This window comes from Scyliorhinus torazame, chromosome 2 (genome assembly GCF_047496885.1).
Source record: "Scyliorhinus torazame isolate Kashiwa2021f chromosome 2, sScyTor2.1, whole genome shotgun sequence".
Taxonomy (NCBI): domain Eukaryota; kingdom Metazoa; phylum Chordata; class Chondrichthyes; order Carcharhiniformes; family Scyliorhinidae; genus Scyliorhinus; species Scyliorhinus torazame.
The window spans coordinates 379,752,010-379,773,762 of record NC_092708.1 but is presented as its reverse complement, the minus strand read 5'-3'; the positions used below and the strand labels follow the sequence as shown (position 1 = coordinate 379,773,762).

Genomic DNA, 21,753 nt, shown 5'->3' with positions numbered 1-21,753 from the left:
GGGTAATGATGATGGCCCCACCAGAGGGTGAAACGGAGATAGTAGTGGCGATGGATGCCGAGAAAGCATTTGATAGAGTGGAGTGGGATTATCTGTGGGAGGTGTTGAGGAGATTTGGGTTCGGAGAGGGGTATGTTAGATGGGTGCAGCTGTTGTATAGGGCCCCAGTGGCGAGTGTGGTCACGAATGGACGGGGATCGGCATATTTTCGGCTCCATAGAGGGACTAGGCAGGGATGTCCTCTGTCCCCATTACTGTTTGCACTGGCGATTGAGCCCCTGGCGATAGCGCTGAGAGGTTCCAAGGGATGGAGGGGAATACTTAGGGGAGGAGAAGAACACCGGGTATCTTTATATGCGGATGATCTGCTACTACATGTGGCGGATCCAGCGGAGGGGATGCCAGAAATAATGCGGATACTTGGGGAGTTTGGGGATTTTTCAGGGTATAAATTGAACATGGGAAAGAGTGAGCTGTTTGTGGTGCATCCAGGGGAGCAGAGTAGAGAAATAGAAGACCTACCGTTGAGGAAGGTAACAAGAGACTTTCGTTACCTGGGGATCCAGATAGCTAAGAATTGGGGCACATTGCACAGGCTAAATTTGACGCGGTTGGTGGAACAGATGGAGGAAGATTTCAAGAGATGGGATATGGTAGCATTGTCAATGGCAGGGAGGGTGCAGGCAGTTAAGATGGTGGTCCTCCCGAGATTCCTTTTTGTGTTTCAGTGTCTCCCGGTGGTGATCACGAAGGCTTTTTTCAAAAGGATAGAAAAGAGTATCATGGGTTTTGTTTGGGCCGGGAAGACTCCGAGAGTGAGGAAGGGATTCTTACAGCGTAGTAGGGATAGGGGGGGGCTGGCACTACCGAGCCTAAGTGAGTATTATTGGGCCGCTAATATTTCAATGGTGAGTAAGTGGATGGGAGAGGAGGAAGGAGCGGCGTGGAAGAGATTAGAGAGGGCGTCCTGTAGGGGGACCAGCCTGCAGGCTATGGTGACAGCCCCATTGCCGTTCTCACCAAGGAACTATACCACGAGTCCGGTGGTGGTAGCTACACTGAAGATTTGGGGACAGTGGAGACGACATAGGGGAAAGACCGGAGCACTGGGGGGTCCCCGATAAGAAACAACCATAGGTTTGCCCCGGGGGGAATGGATGGGGGATATGGAATGTGGCAAAGAGCAGGTATAACGCAATTGAAAGATCTATTTGTGGATGGGAAGTTTGCGAGTCTGGGAGCGCTGACCGAGAAATATGGGTTGCCCCAAGGGAATGCATTCAGGTACATGCAATTGAGGGCTTTTGCGAGGCAGCAGGTGAGGGAATTCCCGCAGCTCCCGACACAAGAGGTGCAGGACAGAGTCATCTCAAAGAAATGGGTGGGGGACGGTAAGGTGTCGGATATATATAGGGAAATGAGAGACGAAGGGGAGACTATGATGGACGAACTAAAAGGGAAATGGGAAGAAGAGCTAGGGGAGGAGATTGAGGAGGGGATGTGGGCAGATGCCCTAAACAGGGTAAACTCGTCGTCCTCGTGCGCCAGGCTAAGCCTGATTCAGTTTAAGGTATTACACAGGGCACATATGACTGGAACACGGCTCAGTAAATTTTTTGGGGTGGAGGATAGGTGTGCGAGGTGCTCGAGAAGCCCAGCGAATCATACCCATATGTTTTGGTCATGCCCGGCACTACAGGGGTTTTGGATGGGGGTGACAAAGGTGCTTTCGAAAGTAGTAGGAGTCCGGGTCGAACCAAGCTGGGGGTTGGCTATATTTGGGGTTGCACAAGAGCCGGGAGTGCAGGAGGCGAAAGAGGCCGATGTTTTGGCCTTTGCGTCCCTAGTAGCCCGGCGCAGAATATTGCTAATGTGGAAAGAAGCCAAGCCCCCGGGGGTGGAGACCTGGATAAATGATATGGCGGGGTTCATAAAGTTAGAGCGGATTAAGTTCGTCCTAAGGGGGTCGGCTCAAGGGTTTACTAGGCGGTGGCAACCGTTCGTCGAATATCTTGCGGAAAGATAGATAGGGGAGAACAAAGAAGGCAGCAGCAGCGGCCCAGGACTTGGGGGGGGGGGGATGGGGGGGGATGGGGGGGGGTGTGTGGCCTGAAACAAGGCAGTTGCCAATTAGGGCTAGTTTTTATATTTTTTTTAATATTTTTTTTTGTTTTTTTTTTGTTATTTAATATTTATTTATTTGTTGTTGTTTTTGTTTAAATTTAAAAAAGGTCATTATTATCTGTATTGTTACAATGTTGTGTAAAGGATGCACAATGTACTGTGTTGGTTGACCAAAAATGTTCAATAAAATATTATTTTAAAAAAAAAGAGACGTTTTTGTGTTAATGAGCCCATTGCAGCTTAAGATGCTCTTTATAATCCATGCTAACCTTTAAAACCTGTGTGTACTTGTTAAGCTAAGGGGTGAGTAAAGGAGTATTGCATAATAATCCAACTTTTCATGTTGAATAAATGTTTTTTTCGTGTTGTTAAAACTAATTAGCAGCCCTGTGCCCCTGTTCCTCCACTGTTTATTAAAAAAACATAAAGGTTCCAGTCTTTTGGACCAGTTATAACGTCAACGGGGATAGTAGCACCTGGTGGAGAAAGGTGGATCAGTCAGAAACTCTTGTAACATTTAACAAGTATTGAGATATTCACTTGCGCCGCGGTAACCTCCAGGGCTGTGGGTCAAGTGTAAGTCAGAGGTTTGTTGTCCAGCGGTGGGCACGATGGGCTGAATGGCTGGGATATAACCAAGCTGGCGCCAGTGGATCACGGATATTTTCTTAAATGGAAAGCAAATGGGGTGGTGTCTATGACGAATATGCGGACGTTCCTATCTGAGTTCCCTCTCTGTCGTGAGCCCAGGTAATGATGATGAAAGGGATCCCGAATATATAGTCCGATCAGAACATTGTACAGTTCGGTCATGATCTCCTGACTTATTGTCGACCGGTATTCCTATGTTATTTCTCATTCTATTAGCTTTGCTGCTTGTTGCCCTGCCCTGGTCAGACATTTTCGACGTTACGTCAACCACGACTTCTTGGCCTCTTCTAATTTCGCTCTGTCCAGTATCACCATCATTTGCACCGTATGTGTTGTCCATTTTCCCTTTCGAGCGCCAGTACCTGAATTCCACCAGCGCTTTGTGCTTCCCGCTTGCAGACTTCACCTGGCTCATTTGCTATTGTCTCAGCTGCTCTGTTGTACCCATTTTCCCTCCGTTTGGTGCCGTCTGCAATACGCTCGCGCGCACGTGTTCCGACATTGATTAACCCTTCCCTTTCTGATTTTATTTTCCCCTGATCAGTGAACTGCATCGACCGTCACGTCCACATGTCTCCAGACAAGGTGGCATTAATATGGGAGAGGGATGAACCTGGCACTCAGGTGAAGGTAACCTACAGGTCAGTGTCGGGAGCAGAATGTGGGAAAACAAACCTGTGGACACAAGGGAAGGGCTGGTATCTCTGTGGCGTCTTTCACAACCATTTACAGTTCATGCAGCACTTTAAAATATAAATTTAGAGTACCCAATTAATTTTTTCCAATTAAGGGGCAATTTACTGTGGCCAATCCACCTCCCCTGCACATCTTTGGGTTGTGGGAGCAAAACCCGCGCAAACACAAGGAGAATGTTCAAACTCCACACGGACAGTGACCCAGAGCCGGGATCGAACCTGGGACCTCAGTCATGCAGCGCTTTTGAAGTATCGTCACTGTAGCGCTGTAGGAAGCAAAGCAAACAATTTGCGCACAGCAAGATCACACAAACAGAAATGAGGTAACGGCCGTTAGTTGAGGAATAAATACTACCCGGGATATCTGGGAGAACTCCTTTGAACAATTTTGTTTTCTTCATAAATTTAGAGTACCCAATTTTTTTCTCTCCAATTTTAGGGGCAATTTAGCGCGGCCAATCCACCTAACCTGCACATCTTTGGGTTGTGGGGGTGAAACCCACGCAGACATGGGGAGAATGTGCCAACTCCGCACGGACAGTGACCCAGGGCCGGGATTCAAACCCGGGTCCTCAGCCCTGCAGTCCTAGTGCTAACCACTGCACAACATGCCGCCCTCCTTTGAATAATTTAATGGGATCCCTTACATTCAGCTGAGGGAAGGCAGCGCCTCTCCTCTGAAAGATGGCACCTGCAACAGTGTAGCACTCACTCAGTACTGCTCTGTGAGGTCAGCCTAGTCGCTGGAGTGGGAATTGAGCCATGAGCTTTCTGATTCTAAGGAGAGAGCACTATTCACTGAACCATAATTGTAGCAATTCAACCCTTGACCCCTTACGAGTGGAACAGTGTTGTTGGCCGACTAACTCATTGACCAGCCCAAACACGGCACCGGGTTTGGAAATTTCCATTTGGGGAACGAGAAAGGCGATTGTCGTTTTAGCCACAGTGCTGTACATACGAATTAGGAGCAGGAGTTGGCCATTCGGCCCTTTGAGCCTGCTCTGTTATTCTGTTCTGATTGGGGCCTCAACTCCACTTTCCTCATACCCCCTATACCCTTGGCTCCCTCGTCAATCAAAAATCCACCTAATTCAGCCTTAGATGTTTTTCAATGACCCTGCTCCATCACTGTCTGGGGAAGAGAGTTCCACACACACCTGACCCTCAGAGAACAATAATTCTGCTCATCTCTGTCTTCAATGGGGGACCGGTATTATAATAATAATAACTTATTGTCACAAGTAGGCTTCAATGAAGTTACTGTGAAAAGCCCCTAGTCGCCACATTCCGGGGTCTGTTCGGGGAGGCCAGGACGGGAATTGAACCCGCGCTGCTGGCCTTGTTCTGCATTACAAGCCAGCGATTTAGCCCACTGTGCTAAACCAGCCCCTATTTCTAGTCTCTCCCGCAAGGGAGAACATCCTTCAGGGTCCGGCCTGTCAAGGATCTTACACGGCTCAATAAGATCACCACGGGTGACAGGGTGTTTTAATGAGATTGCCCCATTCGTGGGTCTGATGTGGCAGGAGGGCTCATTTCTTAAAGGCACAATGGATGCCTGCGGGAAGATGTAGTGTGGTAGACGGGCCATTGGGGTGCGCTGCATTCACTGCTTATTTTTGTACATTCAGGCAGCTCCTGGAGGTGACCTGCCGCCTGGCAAACACGCTGAAACGGCAAGGTGTCCGCAAAGGAGATCGGGTGGTCATCTACATGCCAGCCTCCCCAATGGCAGTGGCATCCATGCTGGCCTGTGCCCGTATTGGGGCGGTGCACACCGTCGTGTTTGCCGGGTTCAGTGCCGAGGCTTTGGCCAACAGGATCCAAGATGGTGAGAATTGACCCGTTTTGTTCATCTGCTCAATTTCTGTTCCAGGATTTCCAGCATCGGTGTCCTAGCTGCCTTCTTGACCACCTATGTCGCTGCCCTGATATAAATGAACATTAAAATAAAAGATAATGGGGCGGCCTCAAGGGCGGATTCCTCCATCGCATCCCACGACGAAAGGGTGCTTCCAATTTAAAAAATACAAATATAACACCCACTCCCCCTCGCATGGATCCCCTCCACCATGGAACAACCCCCTCCCCACATGGAACTCCACTCCCACGCCCCACGACACTGCCCCCTGGCACTGCAGTGCATGGGGCCAGTGCCCGGGCAGTTTCAGGGTACTGCCCAGGCTGGACACTCTCCCCCACTCCCCCCCGAGATGTCCTCACCTGCCCAGCATCTCCACTGGATTCTGCTGACCGAGTGCACGTCATGGGAGACCTGTCATGATTAATGGACAATCCAACGGGGTGATGTGGACTATCAGGAGTAAAGGCCTAATAATTACGGTCAACTCAAAATCCCAATGTTCAACATTGGGATTCTCATTTCGTCACTGGCGGGGGGGGGGGATCATGGACCATCGGGACAAGAAATCCAATTGTTTCGGATCCCCTTTGGGAATTCCCGCTCCCGCCGCCAATCCCGCCCAATATTGTTATGGGCCAGGGTGTAGAGAACCCCAAAGTGTATCATGGAGTTCACCTGACCCACAACTTTTAATAGATTGTGGTATGGGGAGCACACGGCCCACTCTACAGGTGTGGTACAGCAGAAATGGAAAAGTATTTTTTAAAGCAAAACAATGTTTATTCTATTAACTCAAGTTAATCTTTTTAAAACAAACAGTGAACATCTTAGCAACTATTAATTCAAATACAACTCCCAAAGAATACAACACTAAGTAATGCGTACACTGTCCTTTTAACATCCAGGAGACGTACAAAAAACATAACCTTTAACTAGAAACACATCAGGTTAAAGTCACTACTCAGAACATTTATAATTCTGAATTCACCAAATGATCCAGAGATAGTCTTTTCATGGCAGAGAGAACAGCAGTATAGCTGCTTTGTCTGGCTTCAGCTCCAACACTGAAAACGAAACCAAAAAGACACAGACACACCCAAACTTTTCTCAAAGTGAAACTAAAAAGCAGAGCCAGAGCTCAGCTCCACCCACACTCTGACATCACTGCAGTAACAAGAGCAGCCAAATATTTCTTAAAGCGACATTCTCATGACAATATGCATTTTGAGTTTTATTGTGGCTCATCCACATTATATTTGATTATAAAAAAACAAATTCCTTGAAGAGAATTAAAAAGGGAATGGGAAGGTAGAAATTACACTGGAGCCACAGAATTCACCAGCATGGAATGTGATTCGGGAAAAACCGGGCATTTAATCATTCCGGGGACCAGGTGAATAAATCCTATCATCACCTGACAATGTTGAGTTACTGAAACAAATATAAAAAACTTGTAGAATTGAAATTGTTGCCAATTCGCAATGGAGATGCCAATAATGTTGCTTTTTTTAACTGGATACTGATATGACAATTATTTATGATGATATTGCTTTTCAGAGTCGCCAGGTATCAAATGATACCACCACAAGGTTTTACCGGATATCGATCAAAGACCAAACAACCAGTTAGTTGGTTCAAGTTCAATGATAGTTTATTTACACACAAGAATTACTTCGACATGCAACATAAAATGCTACAGGGCAGCACAGTGGCACAGTGGGTTAGCCCTGCAGTCTCACGGCGCCGAGGTCCCAGGTTCGATCCCGGCTCTGGGTCACTGTCCGTGTGGAGTTTGCACATTCTCCCCGTGTTTGCGCGGGTTTCGCCCTCACAGCCCAAAGATGTGCAGGGTAGGTGGATTGAACACGCTAAATTGCCCCTTAATTGGAAAAAATGAAGTGGGTACTCTAAATTTATTTTTTAAAACATAAAAACACTACAAGCTAAATTACACCTAACAGTACAACAACCTGTACTTAACTTCAGGCACCTGGCTTTATGCAGAGGAACATGGCCTTTGTTCGGATCTTGCGTGGCTGGGTCTGGAGAAGTGAATTTGTTTCTGCCGGGCTCATCCGTCTGGTAGCGATCGTTGGTCTTGAACTTGTCTTCTGGTCGTGATGCAACACTTGGCTTTAGGCGTAGGTCTTGCCAAGAGAGACCGAGCGCCGGGGCCAAGAGAGACTGAACACATGGCAGTGTCTCTCTATATCCTTCTGGGGTTTTGGGCGGCCCTTAGCTTTGGATCCAATAATTCGGCAGGCTTCGCTTACTGCCTTCGATTTTGGCCAATAAAGGGGTGGGTGCCTTGATGGCGGGGCGTGTTCTGAGCGGTCATTGACCTTGGCGTTTTGGGCTCCCTGAGCAAAGGGAGTGGCGCCGATGAGTCTGTTTCTGTATCTGTTACCTGAGTACAGGTCTTTTGTTCTGGGGAAATGGTCCATTAGAATGCAAAGTAGCTGGGGGTTTCAATAGCGTCTAGTTACCTGAGTTGCCAATATACATAAGCTCTGAGTGCCCGAGTCCTGGGTTGACCATATTTCCCATGGTCCTTTGCAGTTGGCCATATTTCCCGGGATCCTTTGTAAGTGGCCATCCCAGATGGCTACAAAATAAAGAAGATAAATTACTAAAATGCAAAAGAAAATGTATATGAAATATAAAAATGGAAATGAAAAGCAAAATGCGACACAAAGAATTTTGGGCAGCACGGTAGCATTGTGGTTAGCACAATTGCTTCACAGCTCCAGGGTCCCAGGTTTGATTCCCGGCTTGGGTCACTGTCTGTGCGGAGTCTGCACATTCTCCCCGTGTGTATGCGTGGGTTTCCTCCGGGTGCTCCGGTTTCTTCCCCCAGTCCAAAGATGTGCAGGTTAGGTGGATTGGCCATGCTAAATTGCCCTTAGTGTCCAAAATTGCCCTTAGTGTCCAAAATTGCCCTTAGTGTTGGGTGGGGTTACTGGGTTATGAGGATAGGGTGGAGGTGTTGACCTTGGGTAGGGTGCTCTTTCCAAGAGCTGGTGCAGACTCGATGGGCCGAATGGCCTCCTTCTGCACTGTAAATTCTATGATTCTATGAATGAAACAAACTGTCTTCAAAGATTTGTAAAATCTCCAATGTTAATAACATTGTGAGCCTAATGATTTGGCCGGGGTAGGTTTAATGCGGAACAGTATGTGAAAATCTCATTAAATAGGCCTTATGTTTGCACCATTTACCTTGAGCTCCGATCAGAAAGGCAAAGTCCTTTCGTCATCACTCTGATCCGATTCTGAAGATGTTTGTATTTGTTAACCTTCTCAGCCCAAGCATTCTCTGATGGCCTGATATGATCTCCATATTTAACAGTAACATCTGCACAAGCAACATCATTACCTTGTGATGGGATTCCAAAGAGCATCATCTGATATTCTAGATTTTGGCTGTGTAGCCATATATCGGTGGGCCCGATTAAACAAATTGGGAATGAAGTCCCATAGCGAGCGCGTTTAGCTCGCAGCGCCAAGAAACACATGGCTATACAACGTGACTGATGCAGTATAAGGGGCCTCAGTGAGGCACGCGCAGTTCTGTGAACTGAGGAGGTCCGCTTGCCGGAACGTCGCAGTGTAGCCCGGCCTACATAATTGTGAAGCACCTTGGGGATTTTTGGCTTGACTAAAGACAAAATACAAGGGCAAGCTGCTTTTACGGCCCATTCTCCTAACCGCCATGTTCTCCTTCCTAAAGCACAGTCTGAAACCGTGATCACCACCAACCAGGCCCTCAGGGGAGGGCGGATCATCGAGTTGAAGAAAACCGTGGATCAAGCTGTGAAGTTGTGTCCTTCCGTCAAGCGAGTGCTTGTCGCTATGAGAACAGAGAACAAGGTCCCAATGACGAATATTGATATCCCCCTGGAGGAGGTACAGTTTTTATTTATTCGTTCTTGGGATGTGGGTTTTCTGGCAGGTTAAGCAGCAATTCACGGTCACCATTACTGATGCCATTTTATTTTAAAAAATTTAAAGGGCAATTTAGCGTGGCCAATCCACCTACCCTGCACATCTTTGGGTTGTGGGGATGAAACCCATGCAAACAGGGGGAGAATGTGCAAACTCCACACGGACAGTGACCCAGGGCCGGGATTCGAACCCGGGTCCTCAGCGCTGTGAGGCTGCAGTGCTAACCACTGCGCCACCCTGCCGCCCCCGCCATTTTATTAATTAATTGAATTGAAATTGTCCCAGCTGCCCAGGTGGGATTTGAATTCATGTCTGCAGGGCGTTCGTCTAGGCCCCTGGATTACTTGCCTAGTAATCTAGTACCTCTATGGTACCGCATGCTGTGCATCTACACAAGAGGGCAGGCAAGCGAGGCCCATGTTTCACCTGAAAGGTGGTACCTCCAACTGTGCAGCACTCTCTCAGTACTGTATTGAGTTTTGTACTCAATCCCTGGAGGGGTCTGATTTCACCTGAGTGAGTTTTAAAGCAGGGCTTGTTAGTGGGCATTTCTAAAAAGGCAAAACCAGAGATAATATGCTGCAAATTACCCCGTATGAACATCTGTGTGAAATGTTCGCAATTTTAGCACAGGTGCTGATTTGGAGTAAATCGATCGACACATCTGTCTGCTGAAATAGGCGACAAAGGAAGTTGGTGCAAATGTGTGAAAGAGATTTTATGTTAACATTCACACTGTAGAATACCGAGGCTGTGAGAACGTAAAGGATTAGCTGTCCAATTGAGCCTCCCCCTGTCCACGTAATGTGCTTGACCTGCACTCTCAGTGATGCAGTACGTTAAAAGGATTTGAGAAACAATTCTCAGGCATCAACCCTAAACTGTCCCCCACTGTCTCAACCAGGCCAGAACCACGGTGCCCCACAGGCCATTTGACGAGCTGTGCCATTGCCAATTCTTACAACCGTAAATCCTCCAAGGGGTCAGATAATTTAACTTTACTTGTCATGCTGTTATCTGTAATTTGTTTTTCCCTTTTGTCTATATGTGGCCCAGCACTGGAGTTACTGCCAACCTGCTCCTCCCCCATTGCAAATGGGGGCAGCCATCTTTGGCCCACCGGACGGGCTGAGGCCCCGAATGAAAGCAGTGCAAAGGGAACGGGGATTAAATCGGTCTTTGCACAACTTTAGGTCCCGGCATATGTGAAACCTGAACTCAAACGTTTCAAACAGGGTTTGGACGGTTTCCCAGTGTCTGTACTGCTCTGTTTATTGCACAACGATATGGCTAAACAACGGCTCATTTTCCAGGAAATGATGAAAGAAGAAGCAGCATGTGACCCCGTTGCCATGGAGAGTGAGGACATGTTGTTCCTGTTGTACACATCGGGGAGCACTGGGAAGCCTAAGGGTGTGGTACACACGCAGGCTGGGTACCTTCTGTACACCTCTCTCACACACAGGGTAAGCAATGGCAGAGTAAAGTAAAATGCTGGAAATCTGAGATCAAGGCCCAAAATGTCAGATACACGTGGCAGGCCAGGCAGCGTGTGTAAGGGGAAAGGCAACTTAATATTTACGGGGTGTGTCTTTTTATCAAAAATATTTTTATTAGGGTATTTGCAATTTAAAAAATAATAATAACAGCAACATAAACATGGTACAATAAACATTTCCACCCCCTCCATCACAATCTTCACACACCCCAACCAGAAAACACTTCCGCCCCCTGAACGGCTGCCACCTCCGGGTGAACCCTAACATTGACCCTCTTAAGGCGAACTTTATTTTCTCGAGACTGGGAAACCCAGCCATGTCACTAACCCAGGTCTCTACACTCAGGGGCTTCGAGTCCCTCCACATTAATAAGATCCATCTCCAGGCTACCGGGGAGGCAAAGGCCAAAACGTTGGGCCTCTTTCGCTCCCTGGACTCCCGGCTCTTCCGACACTCCAAAGATCGCCACCTCTGGACTTGGACTCGGCACCACCCGTGTTTTGAGTGCCGTGGACATCACCCTATACAGGGTGTGTCTTTGACAAATTACAAATCATTAGGAGCCCATGTGGCCAAATTAGTGTTTCACTTCTTCCCATGCAGTTTTAATATCAAATCACAATCTTCGATAATTGAGTAATAGCCAGTTCAACTTGATGTTCGACTTTGGCCCTGGCCTATACAAGATCCGGAAACTCTGGACTGCACAGAATCAGTTACCTCAGAACTGAAAGCGAAATACTGCGGATACTGGGAATGTGAAATAAAATCAATAATTGCTGGAAATGTTCAGCCGGCCTGGCAGCATCTGTGGAGAGAGAAAGCTCCATAGTTAGAAAGAGTGGATCCTCCGGCCTGTCGTACCATTGCGCCAACTTATAGGGGAATTTGGGCAAGCTCCTCCGGAGCACCTGGCCCCTGCCACCATTCGGTCAGTGGGTTAGATCTGTGGGAGGAAAGGCCCAATTGACTCGTGATTAACAGCAGGTACAGGCCTTTCAAGATGACCTGAAACATTGGACAGGATGTTGCTGCTGGATCGGGGACCAAATTGGAGGCTCTGAACCTGCACCTACTGGAAATGAGGCTGGAAGGGTGTAAGGAGGGTAGTATGAGGGTGGGCAGAGTGTACGATGGCCAAAGTGCTGGGCAAGGGTGGCATTGGGCGGGCATGGTGCAGGACAAGGGGATGGTGTGGAGTGAACAGACTGTAAGGTGAGCAGGGTATACAGTGGGAAGGGTGTAGGGCAAGGGAGCTGTTGGGTGGGTGGGAGGGGTATAAGATGGGCAGGGTGTAGGGTAGAAGGATTTTTGGTGAGGGTGATGTAGGGTGAGTGGGGTTTAGGGTGAGTGAGGTATAGGGTGAGTGGGGTGTAGGGTGAGTGCGGTGTAGAGTGAGTGGGGTATAGGGTGAGTGGGGTGTAGGGTGAGTGGGGTGTAGGGTGAGTGGGGTATAGGGTGAGTGGGGTATAGGGTGAGTGGGGTGTAGGGTGAGTGGGGTGTAGGGTGAGTGGGGTGTAGGGTGAGTGGGGTGTAGGGTGAGTGGGGTATAGGGTGAGTGGGGTGTAGGGTGAGTGGGGTGTAGGGTGAGTGGGGTGTAGGGTGAGTGGGGTGTAGGGTGAGTGGGGTGTAGGGTGAGTGAGGTGTAGGGTGAGTGGGGTGTAGGGTGAGTGGGGTGTAGGGTGAGTGGGGTATAGGGTGAGTGGGGTGTAGGGTGAGTGGGATGTCAGGTGAGTGGGGTATAGGGTGAGTGGGGTGTAGGGTGAGTGGGGTGTAGGGTGAGTGGGGTGTAGGGTGAGTGGGGTGTAGGGTGAGTGGGGTGTAGAGTGAGTGGGGTATAGGGTGAGTGGGGTGTAGGGTGAGTGGGGTATAGGGTGAGTGGGGTATAGGGTGAGTGGGGTGTAGGGTGAGTGGGGTGTAGGGTGAGTGGGGTATAGGGTGAGTGGGGTGTAGGGTGAGTGGGGTGTAGGGTGAGTGGGGTGTAGAGTGAGTGGGGTATAGGGTGAGTGGGGTGTAGGGTGAGTGGGGTATAGGGTGAGTGGGGTGTAGGGTGAGTGGGGTATAGGGTGAGTGGGGTGTAGGGTGAGTGGGGTATAGGGTGAGTGGGGTGTAGGGTGAGTGGGATGTCAGGTGAGTGGGGTATAGGGTGAGTGGGGTGTAGGTGAGTGGGGTATAGGGTGAGTGGGGTGTAGGGTGAGTGGGGTGTAGGGTGAGTGGGGTATAGGGTGAGTGGGGTATAGGGTGAGTGGGGTGTAGGGTGAGTGGGGTGTAGGGTGAGTGGGGTATAGGGTGAGTGTGGTGTAGGGTGAGTGGGGTGTAGGGTGAGTGGGGTGTAGAGTGAGTGGGGTATAGGGTGAGTGGGGTGTAGGGTGAGTGGGGTATAGGGTGAGTGGGGTGTAGGGTGAGTGGGGTATAGGGTGAGTGGGGTGTAGGGTGAGTGGGGTATAGGGTGAGTGGGGTGTAGGGTGAGTGGGATGTCAGGTGAGTGGGGTATAGGGTGAGTGGGGTGCAGGGTGAGTGGGGTGTAGGGTGAGTGGGGTGTAGGGTGAGTGGAGTGAGCGTGGGCGGGGTGTAGGGTGAGTGGGGTGTAGGGTGGGGAAAGTATAGGGTGGCGGGGAGTAGGGTGGGCGGGGAGTAAGGTGAATGGGGTATAGGATGTGGGGTGTAGTGTGGGTGGGGTGTAGGGTGAGTGGGGTATAGGGTGAGTGGGGTGTAGGGTGAGTGGGGTGTAGGGTGAGTGGGGTATAGGGTGAGTGGGGTATAGGGTGAGTGGGGTGTAGGGTGAGTGGGGTGTAGGGTGAGTGGGGTATAGGGTGAGTGGGGTGTAGGGTGAGTGGGGTGTAGGGTGAGTGGGGTGTAGAGTGAGTGGGGTATAGGGTGAGTGGGGTGTAGGGTGAGTGGGGTATAGGGTGAGTGGGGTGTAGGGTGAGTGGGGTATAGGGTGAGTGGGGTGTAGGGTGAGTGGGGTATAGGGTGAGTGGGGTGTAGGGTGAGTGGGATGTCAGGTGAGTGGGGTGTAGGGTGAGTGGGGTGTAGGGTGAGTGGGGTATAGGGTGAGTGGGGTGTAGGGTGAGTGGGGTGTAGGGTGAGTGGGGTGTAGAGTGAGTGGGGTATAGGGTGAGTGGGGTGTAGGGTGAGTGGGGTATAGGGTGAGTGGGGTGTAGGGTGAGTGGGGTATCGGGTGAGTGGGGTGTAGGGTGAGTGGGGTATAGGGTGAGTGGGGTGTAGGGTGAGTGGGATGTCAGGTGAGTGGGATATAGGGTGAGTGGGGTGTAGGGTGAGTGGGGTGTAGGGTGAGTGGGGTGTAGGGTGAGTGGGGTGTAGGGTGAGTGGGGTGTAGAGTGAGTGGGGTATAGGGTGAGTGGGGTGTAGGGTGAGTGGGGTATAGGGTGAGTGGGGTATAGGGTGAGTGGGGTGTAGGGTGAGTGGGGTGTAGGGTGAGTGGGGTGTAGGGTGAGTGGGGTGTAGGGTGAGTGGGGTGTAGGGTGAGTGGGGTGTAGAGTGAGTGGGGTATAGGGTGAGTGGGGTGTAGGGTGAGTGGGGTATAGGGTGAGTGGGGTGTAGGGTGAGTGGGGTATAGGGTGAGTGGGGTGTAGGGTGAGTGGGGTATAGGGTGAGTGGGGTGTAGGGTGAGTGGGATGTCAGGTGAGTGGGGTATAGGGTGAGTGGGGTGTAGGTGAGTGGGGTATAGGGTGAGTGGGGTGTAGGGTGAGTGGGGTGTAGGGTGAGTGGGGTATAGGGTGAGTGGGGTATAGGGTGAGTGGGGTGTAGGGTGAGTGGGGTGTAGGGTGAGTGGGGTATAGGGTGAGTGTGGTGTAGGGTGAGTGGGGTGTAGGGTGAGTGGGGTGTAGAGTGAGTGGGGTATAGGGTGAGTGGGGTGTAGGGTGAGTGGGGTATAGGGTGAGTGGGGTGTAGGGTGAGTGGGGTATAGGGTGAGTGGGGTGTAGGGTGAGTGGGATGTCAGGTGAGTGGGGTATAGGGTGAGTGGGGTGTAGGGTGAGTGGGGTGTAGGGTGAGTGGGGTGTAGGGTGAGTGGAGTGAGCGTGGGCGGGGTGTAGGGTGAGTGGGGTGTAGGGTGGGGAAAGTGTAGGGTGGCGGGGAGTAGGGTGGGCGGGGAGTAAGGTGAATGGGGTATAGGATGTGGGGTGTAGTGTGGGTGGGGTATAGGGTGAGTGGGGTGTAGGGTGAGTGGGGTATAGGGTGAGTGGGGTGTAGGGTGAGTGGGGTATAGGGTGAGTGGGGTGTAGGGTGAGTGGGGTATAGGGTGAGTGGGGTGTAGGGTGAGTGGGGTATAGGGTGAGTGGGGTGTAGGGTGAGTGGGATGTCAGGTGAGTGGGGTATAGGGTGAGTGGGGTGTAGGTGAGTGGGGTATAGGGTGAGTGGGGTGTAGGGTGAGTGGGGTGTAGGGTGAGTGGGGTATAGGGTGAGTGGGGTATAGGGTGAGTGGGGTGTAGGGTGAGTGGGGTGTAGGGTGAGTGGGGTATAGGGTGAGTGTGGTGTAGGGTGAGTGGGGTGTAGGGTGAGTGGGGTGTAGAGTGAGTGGGGTATAGGGTGAGTGGGGTGTAGGGTGAGTGGGGTATAGGGTGAGTGGGGTGTAGGGTGAGTGGGGTATAGGGTGAGTGGGGTGTAGGGTGAGTGGGATGTCAGGTGAGTGGGGTATAGGGTGAGTGGGGTGTAGGGTGAGTGGGGTGTAGGGTGAGTGGGGTGTAGGGTGAGTGGAGTGAGCGTGGGCGGGGTGTAGGGTGAGTGGGGTGTAGGGTGGGGAAAGTGTAGGGTGGCGGGGAGTAGGGTGGGCGGGGAGTAAGGTGAATGGGGTATAGGATGTGGGGTGTAGTGTGGGTGGGGTGTAGGGTGAGTGGGGTATAGGGTGAGTGGGGTGTAGGGTGAGTGGGGTGTAGGGTGAGTGGGGTATAGGGTGAGTGGGGTATAGGGTGAGTGGGGTGTAGGGTGAGTGGGGTGTAGGGTGAGTGGGGTATAGGGTGAGTGGGGTGTAGGGTGAGTGGGGTGTAGGGTGAGTGGGGTGTAGAGTGAGTGGGGTATAGGGTGAGTGGGGTGTAGGGTGAGTGGGGTATAGGGTGAGTGGGGTGTAGGGTGAGTGGGGTATAGGGTGAGTGGGGTGTAGGGTGAGTGGGGTATAGGGAGAGTGGGGTGTAGGGTGAGTGGGATGTCAGGTGAGTGGGGTATAGGGTGAGTGGGGTGTAGGGTGAGTGGGGTGTAGGGTGAGTGGGGTGTAGGGTGAGTGGAGTGAGCGTGGGCGGGGTGTAGGGTGAGTGGGGTGTAGGGTGGGGAAAGTGTAGGGTGGCGGGGAGTAGGGTGGGCGGGGAGTAAGGTGAATGGGGTATAGGATGTGGGGTGTAGTGTGGGTGGGGTGTAGGGTGAGCGGTGTATAGGGTGCATGGGGTGTAGGGTGAGTGGGGTGTAGGGTGGGTGCCGTGCATAGGGTGCGTGGGGTGTACGATGGGTGGGGTGTAGGGTGGGTGCGGTGTAGGGTGAGTGGGGTGTAGGGTGGGTGCGGTATAGGGTGCGTGGGGTGTAGGGTGCGTGGGGTGTAGGGTGTGGGGTGTAGGGTGAGTGGGGTATAGGGTGAGTGGGGTGTAGATTGGGTGAGGTGTAGGGTGGGTGGGGTGTAAGCTGGATGGGGTGTAGAGTGGGTGGGGTGTAAGGTGAGTGGGGGAGAGGGGGAGTAGGGTGTAGGGTCAGTTGGGTATAGGGCCAGTGTAGTGTAGGATGGGTGCTGTATAGGGTGGGTGGGTTATAGGGTCAGTGGTGTATAGGGTTAGTGGGGTATAGGGTCAGTGTTGGGTAAGATCAGAGGGGTATAAGGTGAGTGGGGTCTAGGGTCTGTGTGGTGTAGGGTGGGTGAGGTGTAGGGTGGGTGGGGTGTAGGGTGAGTGGGGTATAGGGTCAGTGTGATGTAGGGTGGGTGAGGTGTAGGGTGAGTGGGGTGTAGAGTGGGTGGGTATAGGGCGAGTGGGTTATCGGGTGAGTGGAGTATAGGGTGAGTGGGGTATAGGGTGAGTGGGGTATAGGGTCAGTGGGGTATAGGGTCTGTGGGGTATAGGGTCAGTAGGATATAGGGTCAGTGGGGTATAGGGTGAGTGGGGTATAAGGTGAGTGGGGTTTAGGGTCAGTGGGGTGTAGGGTCTGTGTGGTGTAGGGTGAGTGGGGTATAGGGTGAGTGGGGTATAGGGTGAGTGGGGTAGAGGGTGAGTGGGGTGTAGGGTCAGTGGGGTGTAGGGTCTGTGTGGTGTAGGGTGAGTGGGGTATAGGGTGAGTGGGGTATAGGGTGAGTGGGGTAGAGGGTGAGTGGGGTGTAGGGTCAGTGGGGTGTAGGGTCTGTGTGGTGTAGGGTGAGTGGGGTATAGGGTGAGTGGGGTATAGGGTGAGTGGGGTAGAGGGTGAGTGGGGTGTAGGGTCAGTGGGGTGTAGGGTCTGTGTGGTGTAGTGTGAGTGGGGTATAGGGTGAGTGGGGTTTAGGGTCAGTGGGGTGTAGGGTCTGTGTGGTGTAGGGTGAGTGGGGTATAGGGTGAGTGGAGTATAGGGTGAGTGGGGTTTAGGGTCAGTGGGGTGTAGTGTCTGTGTGGTGTAGGGTGAGTGGGGTATAGGGTGAGTGGGGTATAGGGTGAGTGGGGTATAGTGTGAGTGGGGTTTAGGGTCAGTGGGGTGTAGTGTCTGTGTGGTGTAGGGTGAGTGGGGTATAGGGTGAGTGGGGTATAGTGTGAGTGGGGTATAGGGTGAGTGGGGTTTAGGGTCAGTGGGGTGTAGTGTCTGTGTGGTGTAGGGTGAGTGGGATGTTCGGTGTAATATTGCCAGGTATAAGGATATTAGCGATGATCTAAGCAATGAGATTGGTCAATGCTCTGTCAATATTCTGTAACCATACCGTCTCAGTTATGTGGAATGGGAGGGATGTAGGAAACAGTACCGTCTTTGAATTGGTTTTTTAAATAGTTAGCCAGCAGTCACAATATAAATTTTGTAAAAATTCCTACATTCTTTTCTGGGATTATAAGGTGCCTATTGTCCTCCAGCGATGAAGCAGGTCTTGTCGGCCTGTTTGTTCCCCGTGGGGGAGCACTTTCTCGCTGCCCTGCTGCTCTGGACTTAGAAGTTTGGTTGTGTGAGATCTCAACCAGGCCTTGGATTGAGTGGGGAGGGGGGAGGGGGGGGAGGAATTTAACGTTCTGACGAACTGCAGCAGATGCCGGAGGCCACTGCGCTCACACCTCTGAATGGCTGTTAGCCCTTTCAGCACCGATCCAGGTGGCTGGTGAAATGTGTTCACTTGGGAAAAGAACAGTAATTCCTGGAAATGACTGCTGCCGGTTCAAACTGGAGTTCCATTTGAAGGTGTAAAAGACCAGCCTGGAGCAGGACCAGTCATTTCCCAGGTCTTACTGGGCTTAGTTCTGTCGGTGCTGGTGTGATCATCTCACTAGCAGCGAAATTGCGATCGGCGATTGTCCGGAGAATCCCCGTTCATGTCTGAATCGGAGGCGGCGCTGCTTCGCAGGTCTCCACCCCCTACAATGCGTCGTACTTGGAGAGTACACCGCGCCCCGTATCATCGGCCTTACGACATTGCCTGAGGCCCATGCCCCGATACTCCGTCCCCGTCCGGCCAAGTTCCTGATGACGCCGGTCGCGTGTGGTCTTATCCGTTGGGAACTCGGCGTGGCGGCTGCGGACTCGGTCCAGCGCCGCCCCAGTCGTGGGAGGGCCGGTCCGCGGGCTGGAGTGACTCAGCGAGGGGGTACTGTGGTCCGGGGCGTGCGTGCCGGCTAAGGGGGGGAGGGGGGGGGGGGCACTATTTCGCGGGCTGGGTCCGAGACTGGCCAGCGCCTTGTTGCACGGCGCACCTGCGGCCGGCCGCCGACGTGCGCGCGCGCAGCCACGGACCCGCCAATTCTCTGGCCGTGTTGGCAGCTAGAGTCAGGCGCTCTACACTGCCGGCATGCTAGCCCCCAGCAAAATGGAGGGTTGGTGGCTGTTTTACACCATTTCCTCTGTCGTAAAACGATTAGATGATGTTGAACTGCGTAACTTTTCAATTGCACCCTAGGATCTTTTATGCCCACCCAGGAGCGGGTCTTAGGTTTAAATCCAGAAAGCTGCACCGCTAACATTGCAGCATTCCCTCGCTACTGCACAGCGAGTGTCAGCTTAAACTTTGTGCTTAAATCTCGGGAGTGCGACACGAACGTACAACACTCTGCCTCACAGGATACAGCGGCAACCATGGAGACGAAGCTGATGCACCTTCACACATTAATAAGTAGCTTTGAGACTTCCGGTTACGGCTATGCCTAGGTAGGTCGCACGTTCGGCAGCTCCCGCCGGGATCGGACTTTTGGGCTCTTCAGAGGGGCCCCAACGACAATTGTTCAACGGCTCCCAGTGTGGGAAGGTGACAGCAAGGTCCCCCCGACATTATATGGATTGGACCAGGAGTGGGGCGGTTAAAAAAGTGATCCTGGTGCAGCGGAAAGTGCGAGGGAGGAAAAGCAAGATGGCGGCGAGTGGAGACCAAGCAGCGTGGGCGCAGTGGGCGCAGGAGCAGCAGGAATTCCTTAAACGCTGCTTTGCGGAGCTGAAGACCGAAATGCTGGCGCCAATGAAAGCGGCGATTGAGAAGCTTGTGGAGACCCAGAAGGCCCAAGGGGCGGCGATCCAGGAGGTGCGGCAAAAAGCCTCGGAGAACGAGGACGAGATCTTGGGCCTGGCGGTGAAGGTGGAGGCGCACGAGGCGCTGCACAAGAGGTGGCAGGAAAAATTTGAGGACCTGGAGAATAGGTCGAGGAGGAAGAATCTTCGGATTCTGGGTCTCCCTGAAGGAGTGGAGGGGCCCGATGCCGGGGCATATATGAGCACGATGCTCAATTCGCTGATGGGCGCGGGAGCTTTCCCGAGGCCCCTGGAGCTGGATGGGGCTCATCGGGTCCTGGCAAGGAGACCCAAAGCCAACGAGCCGCCAAGGGCTGTAGTGGTGAGGTTCCACCGCTTTATGGACAGGGAGTGTGTCCTGAGATGGGCCAAAAAAGAACGGAGCAGCAGGTGGGAGAACACAGAGATCCGTATTTACCAGGACTGGAGTGCGGAGGTGGCTAAGAAGAGAGCTGGTTTTAACCGGGATAAGGCGGTTGATGCGACCATCAATTCACTCGAAGTCACGTGGAGAAGTAAACCGTGGTTTTAATCAGCTGAGAACTGTGCCTGCCTGTGACCGGTACAACACTGAAGGCGGCCCCGCAGGTCAGCAGCTCTTATACTTCCTGTAAAGGGGGTGGAGACATGGGCGGAGCCCGTACATGCCCCAACATATCCCCTCTGGGTGAAGCCACACAATGGCCCATAGGTAGAGCCCACAGGGTTAATAACATAACACAGTGCACTGGTGAATTATCAGTAATTATACATTCACCACATTCACCCCCTGTTTAAAAATGAAGTCCGGCGGGGGTGACAGGCTCATAGATTCAGTCGGTCCAGTGCCCGGATCGTCAGTTGCGACCGCCGAAGCACTGGTGTTGCAGCCGCTTCGGGTGGCTGTGGAAGTGGGTGCGGAGCAGGCACAGGCGTGGACTCCGGGAGCGGCTCTTCCGGAGCTTCATTCCTGTGGACCGGTGCGGCGGGTGGGAGGGAGCGCGGGAGCCATATAGGGGTGGGGGCGCTGAACATGGGAGATTGGACGGGACATAGTGTGGGGGATGCAGTAGTGGGAGTGGTGTTGGAGCCTGCGGGCGCCAGGTCCCGGAGGGAGATGGTATCTTGACGGCCATCGGGGTGTTCGACGCACGCATAGTGTGGGTTGGAGTGCAGGAGCTGGACCCTCTCTACCAGGGGGTCGGTCTTATGGCTCCGAACATGTTTTCGGAGGAGGACTGGGCCCGGTGTCATCAGCCAGGGCGGAAGCGAGGCCCCTGAGGTAGCTCCAAAGGTGTAAATGCTAGGTTGATTGGCCACGCTAAATTGCCCTTAATTGGAAAAAAATGAATTGGGTTCTACAAGGTTAAAAAAACAAAAAAAACAATACACTCTGTGTCTCTGATGATCGCATGTGTACAGCAATTCTATTGAAAGGAATGAATTTCCTTGAGCTTGACCCAGTTTGTCCTGCATTGTGTACCAGTGCCAGTCTGCTACAATAAAACATACACTGTCAGGCATTTAACATAGAACATGACCAAAGTGCATCTATAGCTCAAAGTTTAGGAACTCTTTATCATTTCCTAGATAAATCCGGAATACGTATTTATGATGGGAATGATAAAAGGTTCTGTTTGAAGGTTGGAGAAACAAAATAACTTGTGGGCCATGTTTAGCTTTCACAAAGAACCTGTTATTTGTTTGTACATCAACTGTGAAATGTCGTTAAATCATTGTGGTGGGCAGGGGGGGGGCAATTATTTGGCCACTTAATCACTTTTGGTATACTCTCGAAGGCCATGCAAATCAAATGAATTGTGTTGTCAACAGTGACCTTACTGTAGCATTTATTGTATGAAAAACCCTCGTTAGGGTTAGTTAATTAGTTACATTGGATTAACAATCACCCTTCCCCCCCCCTCTAAACATAATTCTATATAATACTCACGATGGAACTGCTGCATTTGAACAAGGAGTATTTTAATAAGACTTTGAAGAAAATTGTCATTCATTGACTTACTTTTTTCATTATTTTACGGGATGTGGGCTTCGTTGGCTAGGCCAGCATTTATGGCCAATCCCTAATTGCCCTTGAGAAAATGGTGGTTCGGGTTAGGGTGAGCTGCCTTCTTGAACCGCTGCAGTCCATGTGGTGTAGGTACACCCACAGTGCTGTTAGGAACGGAGTACCAGGATTTTGTACCCAATGACAATGAAGCAATGGCTCGAAATGTCCAAGTCAGGATGGTGAGTGACCTGGTGGGGGGGGACGTCCAGATGGTGGTGTTCCCATGTCTCTGCTGGCCTTGACCTTCTAATAATCAAG

The 21,753-nt window shown here is 51.8% G+C and overlaps 1 protein-coding gene across 1 annotated transcript in view; it reads left to right on the top strand.

Moving 5' to 3' along the window:
* Positions 1–21,753, top strand: part of LOC140404763 (acetyl-coenzyme A synthetase 2-like, mitochondrial) — a 73,866-nt gene that overhangs the window by 14,514 nt on the left and 37,599 nt on the right. Inside the window, exons 2-5 of the mRNA XM_072493483.1 lie at positions 3,320–3,416; positions 5,105–5,304; positions 9,068–9,243; positions 10,596–10,748. Coding sequence (XP_072349584.1) covers positions 3,320–3,416; positions 5,105–5,304; positions 9,068–9,243; positions 10,596–10,748 — 626 coding nt within the window. The remainder of the gene's footprint in view (positions 1–3,319; positions 3,417–5,104; positions 5,305–9,067; positions 9,244–10,595; positions 10,749–21,753) is intronic.